The 20261-nt window shown below is 49.5% G+C and overlaps 1 protein-coding gene across 1 annotated transcript in view; it reads right to left on the bottom strand.

Moving 5' to 3' along the window:
• The window catches only part of LOC119435509 (tubulin monoglutamylase TTLL4), a gene marked incomplete at its 5' end in the record, with an annotated part of 30584 nt that extends 11575 nt beyond the window's left edge, over window positions 1-19009 (bottom strand). Inside the window, 2 exons of the mRNA XM_037702347.2 lie at window positions 14873-15070; window positions 18933-19009. Coding sequence (XP_037558275.2) covers window positions 14873-15070; window positions 18933-19009 — 275 coding nt within the window. The remainder of the gene's footprint in view (window positions 1-14872; window positions 15071-18932) is intronic.
• Window positions 19010-20261: the final 1252 nt, after the last annotated feature.

Raw genomic sequence — 20261 nt, forward strand, 5'->3', positions numbered from 1 at the left:
CAGACTGGCTGCTAGCGCAATTGGGCAGAGCAATGTGGTTTTCAAGCTTTGATCTCTCTCAAGGGTTTTTTCAAATTCCTGTTTGCGAAGCTGACATAGCCAAAATGGCCTTCATTTGCCATCAAGGTACTTTTGAGTTTACAAGGATGCCCTTCGGGGTGGCAGGCGGCCCAGCAACTTTTCAAACCCTGATGGACCGGGTGCTGCAGGGAATCAATCACCACTTCGCTATGGCGTTTTTAGACGACGTTCTTGTCTACTCGGAGACGCTGGAAAACCATGTTGAGCATGTAAGGGAAGTGCTGCAACGCATTGAGGCTGCTGGCCTTACAATTAATCCAGATAAAATGCAGGTCTGCTGCCAATCCCTTAAGTTTTTAGGCCACATCATCTCCCCTGGGCAGTGCAGACCAGACGAGGAGAAGGTGCGTGCGGTGCTGGATTACCCAAGACCCTGCACAGTTAAACAGTTGCAAGCCTTCCTGGGACTAGCCGGCTACTATAGAAGCTTCATCCCCCACTTCTCACTGACCGCACATCCACTGACCAACCTTTTGAAGAAGAACGAGCCATGGCAGTGGCAGGAGTGCCAAGAACAGGCTTTCACTGCACTCAAGCAGGCCTTAGCTCAGGATGCTGTTACAAGCCTCCCAGATCTAAATCGACCCTTTGTGGTAGAGACAGATGCAAGTGGCATTGGGATTGCAGCTGTGCTACTGCAGGCTGGCCCTGAGGGACTGCGGCCTGTATCCTTCATTAGCAGAGTCCTTACAGCAGCGGAGAGACATTATACTGTCCAGGAGTGGGAATGCCTGGCAGTAGTCTGGGCAGTGGACAAGTTCAGGGCATATCTTGAATTTACAGAGTTTGAGATACACTGTGATCACTCCTCTCTGGCATGGATGTTTAATACCGACCAAGCTTCACCCAGGGTCAAGCGTTGGGTTCTTCGGCTGCAGGGCTTCAACTGCCGAATCAAGCACAGACGAGGGCTGGCAAACATACCCGCTGATGCCTTGAGTAGAGCCCCTCTCCAGTGTGAAGACAGCCCAAATGACAACCTGCATGAGACTCTGTTCCCCATTGCTGCCCCAGAACCTGAAGGCAAAATTACATTTGATGAAGTAGCTGTTGCCTCGGAGAATGACTCTTTGCTATTGAGTGACACACTACAGCTTGTACAAGAACAGACTCGTGATGACCACCTCTTAAAGCTGAAGGCAGTGGTCCAAGGGACTCGGCTTCCAAGCTCAGACCCTGATCATCGCCTTTTTCGCGATCTGGCAGAAACAACGAAACTGCAGCCAAACGGACTACTGGTTCAGCAAAGAGGCAACAAGAAGGTAGCGTGGCTACCTAATCACTTGCGTCAGCTGGCGTTGAAGATGGCCCATGACCATCCCACTGCGGGCCATGCTGGATTTTTCAAAACTCTGAGGCGTGTTGCAGCACGATTCGTCTGGCTGGGCATGCGGGCTGACATATCAAAGTATGTACAATGCTGTACTGTCTGTCAGCGCACAAAAGCTCGGCGCAAGAAACCAGAGGGCCTCATGAGCAGTCAGTGGGCAACATCACCCATGGAAGAACTCAGTGTCGACATTATCGGGCCCTTGCCATCTACACCTCGGGGCCACAAATACTTGCTGGTAGTTATTGATAAATTTACCAAGTTCCCAGAGCTTTTCGTTCTACGAGCAGCAACAAGTGCAAAAATACTGGAGTGCATGGTGCAAGTCTTCTGCCGCCATGGCACACCTGTGGCCATCACCAGCGACAATGGCAAGCCCTTTGTTAGCACACTATGGCGCAACCTCTTGAAACACTGGGGCATCAAAGATCGCCACACGGTGCCTTACCGGCCGGCCGGCCAAATGGTAGAGCGTCACAATGGCACGATTAAGCAATGTCTACGGGCATACTGCTCCAACCACAAAGACTGGGACCGGCATATACCTGAGATCAGCCTTGCCATGCGTACTGCCGAGAGCGTTGTCACCGGATATACTCCAGCATTGTTGTGTTACGGCCGCGAGTTGCGCACCCCATGGGAACCTGCAAGTGATAAGGAGGACACGGAGCCTCCAAAAGCAGCACGCCATGCACTTGCTACAGAACTTCAGCGGTGCCTTGGAGAGGCCCTCCAATATGCTCGGACACATCAGGCAGTTGCTTGGAAGGTGCAAAAATCCTGTTACGACCGTCATCGGCAGCCAACGACCATCAAAGAGGGTGACCTTGTGCTCCTGGATTCTCACACCTTGAGTGATGCGGCCAAGGGCGTTTCGGCAAAATTGGCACCGCGGCGAAGTGGACCTTATTGTGTACTCAAACGATTAGGCGACAATGACTTTGTTTTGAGCGATCCTACTACAGGACGTTATCGGACTACTGCCCACGCGGATCAGTTGATACTCTACCATGAGCCATTGCTTCTCCCTACCAGCACGGCTTCACAACTCGAGGGGGGGGAGAGTTGTGACGCACAAGGGCCAGGGCAAGCGAGCCCAAGACACGCGATGAGGAGCCACAGTTCTCGGAGGCCACGCGCGGGATCAACAGTAGTTGACGGAGCGGATTAGATGTGGCGCGAGTGCGGGAAAGACAGCGGCGAGAGTGAGTGTGTGCGGGGGACAGAGAGGTGAATGGGGGAACGTGAGTGGTGTGGTGCGTTGGGTTGGGGTGGATAATAAAGGATAAGTTCGGGACGAACGTGTGGCGTTTCGTCGATCGTGACAACGACAGAAAAGAAAAAGTTCGCTTCTTGATGAGGGGTGTCAAACAAAAGCTCTTCGCCGGATTGATATGGAACCCAGCCAAGACTTGCTGAATTTGTTTCCGAGGCCACAACCATTGAGACGACGCTCGACATGCGGACAAGGCAATATAACTGCCAAACACTGGCCGCAAACAACATTGTCGTTCAAGCAGCAACGACCTCCATGAGACCATCAGAGCGGTTGTTCGCGAGGAACTGCAGAAGCTCTTTCCTAGATTGCAGCCTCAAGTGGCACCTATCGCCGACATCGTCGAAGAAGTTCAGCGCTCACTTGGAGTTCCCGATGTGCAGCCGCAATAGCCGCAACCCCAGCCGGAAGCAATGACATATGCCGCCATCAAGGTTCCCCTCTGCGCCCACACCAGGGCCCCGTAACGACGCAGTTCCTTATTAACTATATTAACAAGCATGGTGTCAGCGCCCACAGGCAAACATGAACACATCACACTCGATGAGCGCGGACACGCGCTGTCAAACGCTGGTGTGAGGAATCACTGCTGCAGCAGCAAGCGAAGTGAGTTTCGTGCTCTTGTCTATCGCTTCGACACAAATTGAGTGCCGAGAACACACAGCACGCACAAAGCTACGAGCCGCGACTCACCTACACTGCCTAGACTCTGCCCCCAACACAGATCGCTTTCAAGATAGGGCTGGCGTGACTGCGCCGTCGCGCCGTTTATGCTAGCGTACAACACCGCTCGCGATCCTTCGTCCCCCTCCTCCCTCGCCGGTGCCTCGAGTGCAACGGAAGAAGGCGCGCTACCTCCCTGCTTTTCTTCCTTGCGCACGCGAGATTTAGAGGCGGTCGTCAGCTCCCTTCGCACGCTTTCACTCGCACATACAGCGTACGGCGCGCGGCGACAGCGTTATCCCCCTTGGACTTTATACTGAACATCTATGCTCCAAAACTAATTTTTGGGAGACAACGCATCATAGACACCATCTTTAGATAGATAGCAAATACGGATCTCAAAGGCCATAACTTTGCTGGCGGAAACCGAAAATATGTCATAGGTGTCGCCCCCAGCACTTTGGGCGGCCAATGCCATCGTCAAGCCAAGTCAAGCAACATGAAAAGTCTAAATGGCCGCTCGGGCCAGCGCGTGACAGTTCGCAACGTATGATGTGGGAACGGTCCCACAGTTGCGACGCAGTTACCAATGCATTGGGTACTATGCAAGCTGTGCCAGGACCGGCCGAAAACAACGTAACAGCCGGGAAAATGCAGCACCCGGGAACGTAACAGCAGGTCTCTACTGTATCATCACCATCAGCCTAAATTTATGTCCACTTCAGGACAAAGGCATCTCCCTGCGATCTCCAACCCGGTCTTGCGCGAGCCGATTCGAACTTGCACCTGCAAATTTCCTAACTTCATCATCCCACCTAGTTTTCTGCCGTCCTCGACTGCACTTCCCTTCTCTTGGCATCCATTCTGTAACACTAATGGCCCACCGGCTATCCATCCTATGCATTACATGGCCTACCCAGCTCCATTTTTTTCTCTTAATGTCAATTATAATATCGGCTATCCCTGTTTGCTCTCTGATCCACACCGCTCTCTTCCTGTCTTAGAAGATAAATACTGTCGGAAAGAAAGTCGTCCTCACCAAGACATCAGTGACTCATCTATGCAGAGGTCTTGGAACAGGGCAATAGCTTCCATTATCAGCCTGATTGCCCTTGCATGCGGTCAAATGCAGGACCCACATCAAAAGGCAAAAACAGTTGGCAAAAAAGACACGCCAGAAAAAAAGGAGTTTCCAATATGGTATCCTTGAACCAGTCTTCTTTTAAGAGTATTTTTCAGGACCAGACCCACCAAAAGCACAATGGCTAGAAAACAGTAACTTCAGCAACATCCCTCTCCAGCCATGACTCGAGTCGTGGCTTTCGGGGCAGGCTACGCCCGTGTACCTGCTGGTTTGCATGCTTGTTTGTTTCAGCCACAATCTGCTAGACTCGCTGTTTGTGAAAAAACAGCTTGAAGTAGTCAACTTCTTCAGCATCTCGTGGTCATGTAAAACTGGACAATTTTCCAGAATAAGCGGCATCAAATGTAAACAACGAGGGTGACAAGTCACCTTTGTCCCGGACAGCATCGTCGTGCCGCGCACGTTTCAGAGAAGTTCCTCCCTTGTCTGATTCTGAGTCCGAACTCGTTAAAAGTACAGTGTAGACCGCTTATAACGTAAGTCGCCCGAGTCGCGAATATCCGCACTATAACCAAAACGATTTTCTTGCGATAATGGACACTCCAGGTGCATTTCTGCCATCACTGTCACCATGCTCTAGGTTCTGTATTCGCTTACTAAATAAATTAACAAGCACGGTGCCACGCATGCACAAGCAAACATGAACACATCTCGCTCATTGACCGCGGAAACGAACTGTCAAAACGCTCGACTGACGAAGCGTGGCGAGTGAAATGACCTTCGTGCTATCATGCCTCTCGCTTCAACGCGACCTATAAGCGGCGAAAACACGGCACGTGGCGGACTTTCTCCATCGCAGATTGCTTTCAAGATAGAGCCAAGGCGATCGTATCGCCGAAGTGGATCGTTGCAGATTACATCCTGCTTCGGTCCACTGAAACCATTCCGCATTGCTTTGCTGGCAAAAATCCGCTCCTTCTGTTTGCGCCAGTCCCAAATGCAAGTTACGGATTCTCCGAATGCCCGTGATGCGGCCCGATTTCCATCCGTCTCCGCACACATGATCACTTTCCTTTTAAATGCGGCATCATGATGAACTCGGTACTTAAGGCTGATAGAGCAGACGCAGAGAACATGAAGACAGACGGTAGACTATTGCCTAAGCACGTGTACTGCAGCACATGGAGGAAGCGACGGTAGCTAGGCTCGAGAGTAGCTAGGCTCGACGTGCATGCGAGGCGGCCATTTTGAAATGCCAATGGCTATATGGTAACGCAGATTTAGGGTCGTACTCGATTCTAACGCGCACACAATTTTTGGACCTGTATTGTCTGAAAAAAAGTACGCGTTAGATACAAGTAAATACGGTATTTGTGGCTTGAGGGGAGCATTTGCAGTCTAGGTTGACTGCCCAACTTCCAGGCAGCCGCACTGTAACCGGTATTTCGTGTCCCGCAACTGCACTATAAGCGATACGCGTATACATAGAGTGCTATGGGAAAAATAACGGGAGTCTGAAAAGACCGTATTATATCCGGTCCTGCACTACGAGCGGTTACGTTATAAGTGGTCTATACTGTAGTTCCTCGTCTGAAGAGTTGCCATCCAACGACTCTGAATCTGATTCGGCACTTGGGCAGTTGTCCACATCGGAGGAATTGTCGCTTGCCTCACTTGCAGCAGAGCAGCCGGCGCGCATGTCTATAGCACAATCTAACTGTGTATGTGAGCGCACACAAGAAAACTCGATGGTTGTGCATCTGTCAGAGAAACCAAATGAGTGACAAACTTGCAGTAATCCTTTGTCCCATTGCCATTGCCAATCAGTTTTCGTGAATCTCAAGAAAGGACATGCTGGCATGGGAGCATTCTTCATATAAGGCAGCATCAGTCATATTACCAGCGCCCACACATGAACAGATGTAATAGCACCACCACGAACGATAAATGAGCAAGGATCTAGCAGTGACCCTTTGACAGTTTAGAAATCGAATAGACACAAGTTTTTGCAAGTACAACAAACAGAAATAGCCCACAGCACAAAACCAAAACTAACTGCCACGTGCCAACAGGCGCGCAGATGTGTCAGCGGTTGCGGATGTGTGAGCTGAAGCACTGGAGTTGGCAAGCAATGGAACAAAAACCAAGACTATGGTGTGAAAAAAAAAAAAATTCCTCGTATCCACACAAGATGGCAGTTGTAAAAAATTCCTTGTATCCACACAAGAAAAGTTGAAAAAAAGCACACTTTTCAAACGTGAGGATGCCGTTGTAAATAGACAGCATAGACCCTTTGGAACTTGTTCGCGGCGCTAACGGTCACGCGATAAGCCAATACATTAGGCTTTATGGACATATGGTCGGGGATTTGACACAACTGTGTTTTAATCATTAGTACACTTGAAGCAGGTACATACAATGCAGTCCACTTATAAAGATACAGTTAAACCTGGATATAACGGAATTGACAAATTCCCGAAAAACTTCGTTATAAAGAGGATTTCGTTATATGCAGGTTCGGCACGAAAATTCGAAAAAGAAACGCTTACCGTATTTACTCGATTCTAACGCGCCCTCAATTTTAACGTGCACCCATTTTCCGTTTTCGTTAAAGCACTCATCCTTGGAATGTCACACCAGGTACCGGATGCGTGGACGCGTATCGTTTCGCACAAGCGCGAGGCATCGGAAGCGAAGAGCGAGCGTCACGATGGCGTCGTAGCGTCGTATAGTGTTACAGTAGAAGCCCGCTCTTACGTTTCCGGGGGCTGCGTTTTCCCGGCTGTTACGTCGTTTTCGACCGGTCCCGGCACAGCTCCCATAGAACCCAATGCAATGGTAACCCCGCAGTTGCGTCGCAACTGTGGGACCGTTCCGGCATCATACGTTAGCGAACTGCCACCCCACGCCGGCCCGAGCGGCCATTTTGACTTTTCATGTCGCTTGGCTTGGTGGTTTGACAATGGCACTGGCCGCCCAAAGTGCCGGGGGCGACAACTATGACGTATTTTCGGTTTCCGCCAGCAAAAGTATGGCCCTTGAGATCCGTATTTGCTATATAAAGATGGTGTCTATGACGCGTGGTGGCCCTAAAATTGGTTTTGGCTCATAGATATTCCGTATATAAGGGTACAGCCACGCTAGCGGCAAAAAACGCGCAGCGTCATGCAGCGAGCGGCAAGTTGCCGCGCATCAGCGCCTTGCCGCGAGGCCACCGTGGCACACGCGTCTCGCCGCGCGGCAGCGCGATAAGATCTCCCGCGCTCTCCGAACGGGCGAGCAACACCACGAGCGCTCGTTTCATGCGAGAGACGACGATTGTCGATTGAAAACCAGGTGCGGACCGGCGGTGTTCCGGTTGTGATGGCTCCGTGACGTCACCTTCGTCGCTCTTGATTGGTTCTTCATCTCGCAGCACGCGGCATGACGCGTTGCCGCGCGTTTTTGCTGCGTGTTTTTGCCGCTAGTGTGGCCGTACCCGAAAGTCGATCCAAGGGCGATAACGCAGTCGCCGCGCGCCGTATGCTGTATGTGCGAGTGAAAACGTGCGAGGGGAGCCGACGACAGCGTCTAAATCTCGCGCGCGCAAGAAAAGCAGGGAGCGAGGGGGGAGGGATAGCGGGACGGCGCGCGGTCGCGCAGGCCGTATCTTGAAAGCGATCTGCGTTGGGGCAGAGTCTGCGTCGGCAGCTCGTAGCTTTCTGCGTGCTGTGTGTTCTCGACGCTCAGTTTCGTTGAAGCGATAGACAACAGCACTAAGGTCACTTCGCTCGCTTCTCCAGCGGCGCTTCCATACGCCGCCAGCGTTTGACAGCGCTCGAGTCTGATGTGCCACAGCGTGTACCAGCGCGTCGGCAACATCAGCTGGAAAAGGAGAGAGTGCCGGCTTGGCGGGCTAGGCCAGCTGCAGCAAGCGGCAGGATCAGATTTGAATGAAGGGAGGGGGAAAGGTCACGCCCGCGGCGGCAAGATCGCCCGGTTGAGGGATGCAGGGCCGCCTCGCACAGGCACGCATGCACACGTGCGCTCGCTTCGCATTTCATCGCGGCGGAGAAGGTGCTTCCGGTTGCTGCTCGCCCAAAAATGACAAAATTTAGGGCGAAATCTCTAGTTGGTCGGAGGGGAAAATTTGTTATATCAAGGGGGTCTCCCGCTGCCACTTCGTTACGTAGAGGTCTCAAATACATGTGCTTCTATGGAGTAATGGCGGGGAATCGAAAAACTTCGTTATATCCAAGAATTCGTTATATGGAGGTTCGTTATAAGCAGGTTTAACTGTACATCGCGATGGGCGGCGACCCGGCGAAATAATAAACGGGATGTGCGCGCGCTAGTGAAAAGCGCGTCTCAGATGAAGACGCGCGCCGTGGCCGCGATGTGAAGGAAGTCGCGAAACCTTCGCCGCTGCGAGCTCTAATCAGTCGCGAGATGACGAGAATTGCAGCTTCCGCAGTGCGTTTATGCAAAATAGAAACAGAATTTACTGATTCATACTGCAAATATGAGCGTGTTGACGTAGTAAGCATTTGTTTATTGTTTTCTTGATACCCTCGATAATTCGACATTCAGGTTAATTCGGACATATTTTTCGGTCCCGTGAAATCCGAATTAACGAGCTTTTACTGTATGTGCGAGTGAAATCGTGTGAGGGGAGCCGACGACCGCATCTAAATCTTGCACGCACAAGAAAAGCAGGGAGGAAGCGCGTCTTCTTCCGTTGTGCTCAAGACACCGGCGAGGGAGCGAGGGGGGAGAGATAGAGGGGCGGCGTTGTACTGTACTCTGGCATCAAGTGCGTACTGTAGCGGCGGCACGCGGTCGCGTGGGCCGTATCTTGAAAGCAATCTGCGTTGGGGCAGAGTCTAGCAGTGTAGGTGCGTCGGCGGCTCGTAGCTTTGTGCTTGCTGTGTGTTCTCGGCGCTCAGTTTGCGTTGAAGCGATAGACAACAGCACGAAGGTCACTTCGCTCGCTTCTCCAGCGGCGCTTCCACACGCTGCCAGCGTTTGACAGCGCGCGTCCGCGCTCATCGAGTGTGATGTGTCACAGCGTGTACCAGCGCGTCGGCAACATCAACTGGAAAAGGAGAGAGTGCCGGCTAGGCAGGGCTAGGCAAGCTGCAGCAAGCAGCAGGATCAGGTTTGAATTAAGGGAGGGGGAAAGGTCACGCCCGCGGCGGCATGATCGCCGGGTCGAGGGATGCAGGCCCGCCTCGCTCACGCACACGTGCGCTCGCTTCGCATTCCGTCGCACCGGAGAAGGTGCTTCTAGTTGCTGCTCGCGCAAAAATGACAAAATTTGGGGCGAAATCTCTAGGTTGTCGGAGGGGAAAATTCGTTATATCGAGGGGGTCTCCCGCTACCACTTCGTTACGTAGAGGTCTCAAATACATGTGCTTCTATGGAGTAACGGCGGGGAATAGAAAAACTTCGTTATATCCAGGAATTTGTTACATGGAGGTTCGTTATAAGCAGGTTTAACTGTACCACATACATACAACAATATATACATTATTTGATATAAACGGGTTCGATATAGTCGGGCTCGACTGTATTGCGGTCTTTTCAGACTCCTGTTACTTTTCCCATAGCACTCCATGTATACACATATCGCTTATAGTGCAGTTGCGGGAAACGAAATACCGGTTACAGTGCGGCTGCCTGGGAGTACGGAAGTCAGCGGAGACGGCAAACGCTCCCTCAAATAGGCGCCCCAAGGAGTGCTCGAGGAAGAAAGAGAGACAAAGTGGAGGAGAAGGGCACGTAGCGCGAACGAACAGCCAGTGAGGCTGAAACCACAATCTTCAGTGCGAGTCGTGAAATATCACGGCACGCATAGCGAGCGAGCACCACGAAACTGCTAACGCCGGCCAACGCTCGCTTCACAATAACAGCAGTAAACGAAACTTCAGGGAGCGGGCGGCGCCGGCACAGCACGGCGAAGGGGGCACGCGGAGACCGTGGAATGTGAGGGGAGGGGAGCGCGCCTGGCAACTCCGCCGCTTCGGTGGCTACCCTCGCCCTCCCTCGTAGCTCCCTCACTTTCGACTGTCACCGTGCGCGCTCGCCGCAGTGGAGGGGCCGCCGCTCCAGCCGGCATGGCGCCAGCTCCCCGAAGTTTCATTTTCTGCCGTTATCAGGAAGCAGGCGTTTGCCAGGCGTGGGCAGTTTCGTTGGCCGGCCTGGGACAGCGCCGCTGCTTCCCTCTGCGCCGTAGCCGCAGCGTGCAAGGTCAACACTGTGACTAGAAAGTAGAGGAAGCATAAAGAAGAAAGAAGGGTTCACTGCCATTTTCTATGCGTGGCTACGGTAGCGTGGCTGAGACGTCGGCACGTACACGCATGTTCCAGTGACCTTGCCATTTGAGAGAGGGTGAAATTTCCACCGCATCCTTTTTTTTTTTTCGTTCGCGCGCGACATTGAGGGGTCTCTCCTAAGCTTTTACTCTATGGCGGTGCCGGAGCAATGCCGGTCGGAGGCGCCGCGGCATAATTTGGTTCGAATTAACGAGATTCGACTGTAAATTGAATGCAAACGTTCTAGCCGCATTCCTCGACTGTCGCATACGCGTGGCGGCTCGGTGCACGTGTTTTGCATATGTGCGGGCCTTGAAAATTGTTGCTTTGGTTATAGTGCGGTACCGCTTTTAGTGCGGATATTCGCGACTCCGGCGACTTACGTTATAAGCGGCCTACACTGTATTGGGAGTAAATCTTGAGCGATAGTTGTATTTAGTACGTAACCACTTTTACACATGTTTGTATTTCCCCCCCTTGTGTAATGCCTTCGGGCCTTCAAGGTGATAATACAGTCGAATCTCGTTAATTCGAACACGCTTAATTCGAACTGCCGGTTTATTCGAACTGACTGCTCTGGTCCCGTCAAAGTTATGTGTATTTCAATGGGCGAAAACGCTCGGTAATTCGAACGCGAAAGCATTTGCGACGGCTAATTCGAACAAAGCGCGGACCGGCAATGCTCTCAGCAGCGCGCCGAATAATGCGGCGGCGCCTCCGACCGGCATTGTTCCGACACCGTCACAGAGCAAAAGCTTAGGAGAGAGCCCTTCATGCAGCAGCGGAGGCCCAGTCCAGCCAACGAACTGCCCCACGCCGACAAACGCTCGCTTCCCTGATAACAGCAGAAAACGAAACTTCAGGAAGCGGCCTAAGGGTACGGCCACGCTAGCGGCAAAAACGCGCGGCAACGCGTCATGCTGCGGGCGGCAAATGCGTCAGAAGTCTGGGGTGTTGGGGCGTGCCGCACGAAATGGGTTCGAGACCCATTTCTGCGGAAAATGCTGCATGCCGCGAGATGAAGAACCATTCAAGAGCGACGAGGGTGACGTCACGGAGCCATCACAATCGCACTGCCGCCGCTCCGCGCCGTGTTTTCAATCGACGATCGTCATCTCGCATGAAACAACGAGTGCTCGCGGTGTTGCTCGCGCATTCGGAGAGCGCGGGAGATCTTATCGCGCTGCTGCGCGGCGAGACAGCGCGTGCCACGGTGGCCTCGCAGCAAGGCGTTGACGCACGGCAACTTGCCGCTCTCACTCACGGCATGACGCGCGCGTTTTTTTTTTTTTGCCGCTAGCGTGGCCATACCCTAAGCTGGCGCCGGGTCAGCAGGACCGGCGGCATCGGCACCCAAAGCCAGCAAACGCTCACTTCCCGATAACGGCAGAAAACGAAACTTCAAGGAGGCTAATCTGCGCCGAACCGGCTGTACCGGCGGTATCAGCGGGCGCGCACGGAGACAGTCGAAGGTGAGGGAGCTGCGAGGGAGTTGAGAGAGAGGGCGAGCCACCGAAGCCACTGTCACTGAAGCAGCAACTCCGCTTTCCTGCCGCCCTCCTCCCTCCCCTTCAACGGTCTCCGCGCGCGCGCCCCTCGCCATGTCGGCGCCGTCCACTCCCTGAAGTTTCGTTTTCTGCCGTTATCGGGAACCGAGCATTGGCCGGCGTGAGCGCAACTCGCTATGCACTTGCGCGCCGCGAAATTTCACGACTCGCGCCGTTCGTTCAACTTGCTATGGTGCTCGAATACTTCAATGATACGTCCTTCCATTAATTCGAACTTCTTTTAATTCGAACAAATTTTCGGGCCCCTTCGAGTTCGAATTATCGAGATTCGACTGTAAATGAAATGAAATCAAATGAAATTTCTGTATGAAAGCATGAGGTGCACGGTACTGTAAAGGATATTTTTTTCCTCTCTTTTGGTGACGGAAAACGGGTGCGTGTTACTATCGAGGGTGTGTTAGAATCGAGTAAATACGGTAAGCGTTTCTTTTTCGAATTTTCGTGCCGAACCTGCATATAACAAAATTCTCTTTATAACAAAATTTTCGGGAATTTGTCAATTTCGTTATATCCAGGTATAGTCAACGCATGCACCACCTCCATTTCTTGGTAACATAAAAGAGTTGACCCGTGCTGGGATAGCCGAAAGATTGCGGCTTTCTTCGCAACCACCGCTGTCGTTGGCACAAACATCGAAGGTGGATTGGTGATACAGGGTTGATGATACTGAATGACAAAATTAATGACAAAAGTTCCACCGGACACGTGGAACTCGCACAACAAACCACAAATGCAGGCTTAGCAGTTTGACTTGGCTTGTTCCATGCCTTGGGAGCAGCCGGTGACTACAGGATCGGCTAGACTTCACTACTTTTGATTTCAACCAAAAACGGTAGCTCACAGTCTGATTACATTAGTTACACGATTCTAACATGCGACTTTTCTTCCCACAAATCATCATCAGCCTATATTTATGTCCACTGCAGGTGAAGGCCTCTTCCTGTCTTGCACTAGCCGATTCGAACTTGCACCTGCAAATTTCCTAACTTCATCACTCCACCTAGTTTTCTGCCGTCCTCGACTGCGCTTCGCTTCTCTTGGTATCCATTCTGTAATTCTAATGGTCCACCGGTTATCTATCCAACGCATTAGATGCCCTGCCCAGCTCCATTTTTCCCTCTAATGACAACTAGAATCTCGGCTATCCTCGTTTGCTTTCATATCCACACCGCTCTCTTCCTGTCTCTTAACGTTTGGCCTAACATTTTTCGTTCCATCGCTCTTCGTACGGTCCTTAACTTGTTCTCGAGCTTCCTTGTTAACCTCCAAGTTTCTGCCCCATATGCTAGCACCGGTAGAATGCAATGATTGTACACTTTCCTTTTCAACAACAGTGGTAAGCTCCCAGTCCAGATTTGATAATGCCTGCCGTATGGACTCCAACCCAATTTTATTCTGTAAATTTCTTTCTCATGATCAAGGTCCCACAAATATGTGGCCGCAAATTTCCTCTGCGATGCAATCGGATATTAAACCAAAATCACATTCATGGCATTAATGTTTAATGTTTAACCGCATAAGACAACTATATTGCAGCAAAGCTGACTTTATAAAACTGTACAGTGAAGCTGACTTTAGGAAGCTGGCTGCCATCGTGCAACACATATTGACAAGCATATAAACTGTTTATATTTTCAGTCGTTTTTTGCAAGCCAATCTGTGTTGCAATGTTATCGCTCAGTGGATGATATGCTTTTCTGTATCTGAAGTTTCGCGAATGTTACCACTGGTTCTACCCGTTGTCACCGAACCTTGTGTAATCTGACTGTATACGCAACACACATTTTGTAGTACTTTCTGGAAGGCACGTGGGCACCAGTGACTACGCTGGAACCTTCGAAGAGTCACATATAAAAGCCGATGCACTTGACCAACAGATCAAATTTTTGCCAATCGCCAACTGTACTAGCCGCTATCATTCTGCATTGAGTGTAACTTGTCTTTCTGGGAGCAAAGGTTTGCCCAATAAAGAGTTTCATGATTCAGAGTTTTTGCTGTGTTCTTCACTGTCACTACAACACAACAATATGAGACCTTTGCCCATTTTTCAAAGTAAAAATCGGGTGTGCGTTAGATTTCTACTTTGTTTTGTATCTTTATTGCCCTCTGTTAGTTTTCTACTTTGGATGCATAGAAAGCGAGCATGCAATTGATTCTGAGGCGGGTATAATCGAGCAAATAGTACTGGTAAATAAATCAGCGGTGTGTTTTGGCGGTTTTTTTTCTACGTCGTTTAATTCGACCCATTGGATAACTAAATCAAGTTCAGCAGTCTCGTCAGGCTCGAATTAACGGAAGGAGACTCCATTTAGTGATGTGCTTGCTCAGCTGTCCATAAGCGAAACTTCCCTATTTCCCTTTTCACGTTGAGTGTAGAAACCTGGCGTTTTCTACGCTGAAGTCAGTATATCTAAGGTACCAAACTTAGTGTGCCAAAAATAATATGTTGGGCTTTGTGGAGATAAGAGGGTTTCGACTGCGAATTGATCTTCTGGTTGCACCCACAAAAGGCCCACATTCATTATCAGTTTCAAAGATGCTTTGCAACAGTTGGCTGAGAAAAGGAGGTCCACTGACGGGCTTGATGATCCAGCAGTGGTCCCCCGGAGTCTCGGCAATCCAGGCGTCCCGCAACAGGGGAAGCTCCTGGGGAAGGAGGAACGTGTCGGGAAGCGATGGGCGTCCCCGGTCACCACGGATGCGCCCCAGCCGTACAACGTTCTGCCACAGCTTGTCCTTGCGCCCCAGGTGAAAGCTGCCTGGAAAGTGGTTCACCTGCAACAGGCACACACCATGACTCATTTAACGAAGCGTTCAACCACAACGAAGACATACACCGGAATACCACGAGATGAAGAGACATGGTTCTTTGGAATCGAAAATCAGATCGTTAATCATTTTATTCAATGTTTTTCATTTCGGCAATTTTTTTATTTCCATGTTCCCGACACATTTGCACACCTGCCTCTAAATTTCGGTCAATAAATACCGCATATTTATTTTGTTATTGCGATCTAAACCAGATAATTCGTGAGCTTCGCCCTTTAAATTGGGAGCAAATGGCATCTGATTATCACTGAGCATTACTCTGAAACTTTTCTTTTAGTCAGTCAGTGTCTTTGCAAGCGCCACGGCCACAAAGAAGATGACAAGGAAAGCATACTGCATGCTACTATAGTTGATCTCGGATATATCAAACTGGGATACAGTTGCCGACCGATAATTCGGTCTCAATGGGGACTGCCGGAACATGCGAATAATTGCAAGTTCGAAATACTGGATTCACTCAAAAATAAGTGATTTTATTGCACAAGTGGGCAAAAGAAGGTGTGCCCTATTCCCGGATCATCACTTTTGGGGATACCTTCAATTTCGCGTAACTAGCACAGGACGCATTGGCATCTAGGAGCGACGGCATTCTTGGCCTAGTGCCAAGAACGCTAATGACTGTGCAGAAACGAGAAATGCTGCCACCCGTCGACACGTACAGGGTTTGTCACGGGAAATATAGCAGAAATGAAAGCATCTTCCGAAGGTGATCGTCTAAGAATACAGCCCAAGTTTGTCAATGTGTGTTGCTGAGTGCATATACACTTGTGCTTCGCCTAGACACCCCGTGGGCGCAATTTTCTAGAAATGCCTTTTACGCTATTCTTTTTCGCACTTCTCAGTGGTCAGAGGAACGCACCGCACACATTATCAATGGGATCAGCCAGCCATTAACAGAGTATGATAAGAATGGATAAGAATCAAAGAAGTGCGCGAGAATACTCAGATATCAGCAAATCAAATCGAATAGTGAATATTAGAATAATTAGATTCTCGAATCGAATATCTACTATTCCATTTTTCTATATCAACGATGTCGCGATCCCCGCAGTGCCATATGTTGAGTGTGCCGCCGAGCCCTTCGTGCTTCATGCTGCCCATGCAAGCGTTTCACTTCGTTTTTGGGCAAAAGGAGTGCCACGCGCGCCACGGATGGGCCACTCCGGCTGGCACAGTAGTGTGTCGCTGCGAGCACTCCCAGACGTCAGCCCGATGCGGAACTGCACAAACAGCACCTGGCCAGAGCCTCCTGTGTTAGTTCAAGGTTCGTCCGGGTCGACAAGGCCAATCGAACTGAAAATGCGACGTGGACAGAGGGAGCGGCAACAATAGCAATGCATATTTTGTAAACTGCAAAAGCATGTGCAAAAATCAGGCGGCCGCCGACAGGCACGCAGATGGTGTTGGATACACGGATATGCCGACTGCTGGCAACAGCAGTTACAGGACGGAAAACACTGTGGCCAACAGTTTAAAGGAAGGAAAACGCTGTCACCAACAGTCGGCAGACCAAAATCTGTGTCGTGTAAGCCTAGTGTGAATGAGCCTTTAGAAATCCCACTCGCCCAGCTTTTTGCCACAAAGCTACGGTCTTGTGCCGAATAGATCCAGATCTATTCACAGGAGCCACACGACACCTAGATAGCTGAAAAACCACCTCGCAAACAAAAGCAAGTGTGAAGGATGGCAGTGACTAGAAGTTGTTCATGACGGCCTCTCATTCCCAACGCCATTCGCAGACGAACATCGGTGTCTTTTTTTCGCTTCGAGCAACCCGCCAAAACAATAGCTTTGGATTTAAACGGCGGGTGTGAAAGTGTCATGACTTGGTTGCATGTATTTGCACGGATGGCGTATGATGGAAGGGGGGAAGTGAGCATTGCGCGAACTTGTCGACCCTCTAGATTTCAGAATCTGACAGGTGGCAAACAACACCGAACCCAACTATGAAACGGCACGGACAGCACCTGCTCTTTACCGTCGGCGCCAGTTACCCGCGGAACGGTGATTGAGTCACGTGATGTGCGGTCCTTTCGTTTCTCGCGCAGATTGGCCTTACAATAACCCACCTGCCATAAAGTTGGGACAGCCCTTCTGTATTCTGGAGAAAAGGTGGAAAGCGAAACTTTCTACGCAATAAATAAAAGATTGCTACAACACAGGTCCACTATTAAAACTGAGAACCTCACTGGTATTCAGTATAACAGAACGTCACTAATTCATTAAAATTAGAGGAAAAAAAAGCACTTCATTCTTTTCAATAAATGTTCAATTGAAAAAAATATATTTTCCCGACCTTCATATACCAGAACTGAACTGTAAGCAATGCTAGCACACTAATTTGGTGTTCCCTGTAATAAGAATAGACTGTGCTGTACATCTTGATTTCTATGTACACAAGCAAAGCAGGTCCAGTGCTCACATGTGCGCGTAAGTGGATTATGCATCACGTCACATTAAAAGCAACAGCTGCCAATATACCGTATTTACTCGAATCTAACGCGCACTTTTTTTTTCGGATAAAATGGGTAAAAAAATTGTGTGCGCATTAGAATCGAGTACGACCCTAAATCTGCATTACCGTATCGCCATTGGCATTTCAAAATGACCACCTCGTACGCACTTCGAGCCTGGCTACCGTAGCTTCCTCCACGTGTTGTAGTATGTGCGCTTAGGCATTAGCCTACCGTGTGTCTTCCTGTTTTCTGCGTTTGCTCTATCAGCATAAAGTGCAGAGTTCATCATGATGCCGCATTTAAAAGGAAAGTGATCATGTGTGCGGGGACGGACAGAAAACAGGCCACATCACGGGCGTTCGGAGAACCCGAACCTTGATTGCAGGGCTGGCGTTAACATAAGGAGAGTATTTTCGCCATCAAAGCAACGCGGAAGGGTTTCAGTGGACCGAAGCTAGACTTATTCTGCGACAATCCACTTCGGCGATACATTTGCCTTAGCTCTATCTTGAAAGCGATCTGCGACGAGAAGAGTCCGCCGTGCGCTGTTTTTGCCGCTTATAGTTCGCGTTGAAGTGAGAGGTGTGCTAGCACAAAAGTCAATTCGCTCGCCGCTCTTACCGCGCTTCGTCACTCCAGCGTTCTGACAGCAAGTTTCCGCGGTCATCGAGCGAGATGTGTTCATGTTTGCTCGTGTGCGCGTGACACCATGCTTGTTAATTTAGTTAGTAAGCAAATGTTTACAAGTTTATACGGCCGATAAAACTACAATCCTTACTTCATATAGCTGTCTAATAATTTGCTATTGCCATCGCTGCTTTGCCTTTCGAGCGAAACTGCAACTTCTTTTTATTCATCGTAAATTTAGTGCATTAGGAGTAAATGTTTGTTTTTCCAAATGTGAAAAAGTTTTATTTCTGCATGAAAGCATGAAGCGCGCGGTACTATAAAGGATTTTTTTTTCTTCTCTCTTTTGGTCACAGAAAACAGGTGCACCGCGTCACAATCGAGGGCAGGTTAGAATCGAGTAAATACAGTACATGTAAACATGCTTATCGTACTCTTGGCATCAAACAGATCAAACTTCAGCAATACTACAAGTGAAGTGGGAGAATCCAGCAGCACATTATATACTAGCTTGGTTTTACAGTTGCATAGCAGGAACCACACATTTCTGGAATTGATGCCTTCATAGCCTTTTTGCCACCTTTTTGAATGGGTCATTCCTTCTATCAGTGCACTTCACACAAGGGTTCTTAGAAGCATGATTCATGTAGGCAAGCAACGGCAACACACACTGACTACACTGAAACAGCAGTCACAGAAACAGTGAAGGAAGTTGAGCAACACACCTTCTGAAAGCCCTTGATCTCTGCAAAGGTGAAGCACTTGATGTGTTTGCCCCACGTCCCATTCCAGTAAGGTCCATCTGTAAAAATAAGATACACACCTCAATGCCAGTGAGCAGTTGGGCCAATATGCCGACTATAGCACCCTATGTGTTGCCTTTAGCACTATACAACTAAGTGCAAAAGTTGCCGGAGCACAGAAGTATAGCAGGCCATACTGTGCTTAATGGCAATCTTCTATTGCTTAGAAAGTATTGCTTTCTAGTTTTCTTCCAGGAAACAGTAGGGCGTTTCCACCTTTATGGCAGGTGGTTTCTGTGGGTTATTGCCAGCTCATTTTAAGGCCAATCTGCGTGCCAGACAAAAGCGGGGAATGTGCATCACGTCGACCACGGTCGGCGCCAAGGGTAAGGAGTTCTCAAATCGTGAGGTCCACGCCAAGCTTCTCTGGTGTAGAAGGGCATGGGAGGCCCACACCCTTCTATGCCGTGCCTCATAATCATATCGCGGTTTTGGCACATTAAAAACTCCCCAATATTATTGAATTACTAAACAAATACTTAAAATCTGATTGCGGCCTTGTTCCAGTTGAGATGTTTTGTGCAATGTGGAAAAGATGCAGTAAGAAGAAATTTCGACTGCAATAGCAATGAATTTTTCATAATGCACTTCCTTGACATTATGAGTCTATTTATCATAAGACTTGTGCTAGACAGAAAGTTTCTAGTAAAAGGTTTTTCAAGCACTGGCTGACTCCAATTTTGCAATTACCTACCCCCTAAAATAATTAATAAATATGTTAATGACATTTTGTCAACTATCATATTGTGACGTCTACCACTGCTATGAAAAGCTCCATCAGCAAAAATTGTCACTTGTAATCTTGAATTTCAGTCCACTGTTTGCCGCAACTGCTGCAGATGAATTCATGCTCATGACGATGGCAACCATGGATGGTGAGCACGCAGCCCTCAAGACATGCGGCCAACATGATACCTTGAGTGGCGCCAAATTCAACAAAAATAAAAATGTGCTAAGCGATCGTGTCAATTCTGCACGCAACCATGGATGGTGACCATGCAGCCCTCAAAACGTGCGGCCAACATGATACCTTGAGTGGCGCCAAATGCAATAAAAAATAAAAATGTGCTAAGCGATCGTGTCATTTCTGCACGGTTCCCACTGATGACTATGCCAATGCAAACTCCACTGATTAATTTAAATATTGCATACCGGGACAAGAGGACGAGTCAGAATTATCCAATTTTGAGAATTAACAAAAGTCAAGTTAACTAGGTTTTACTGTATTTCTAAAACACCGTCCGAGGAGCT

This window comes from Dermacentor silvarum, unplaced genomic scaffold (genome assembly GCF_013339745.2).
Source record: "Dermacentor silvarum isolate Dsil-2018 unplaced genomic scaffold, BIME_Dsil_1.4 Seq768, whole genome shotgun sequence".
Taxonomy (NCBI): Eukaryota; Metazoa; Arthropoda; class Arachnida; order Ixodida; family Ixodidae; genus Dermacentor; species Dermacentor silvarum.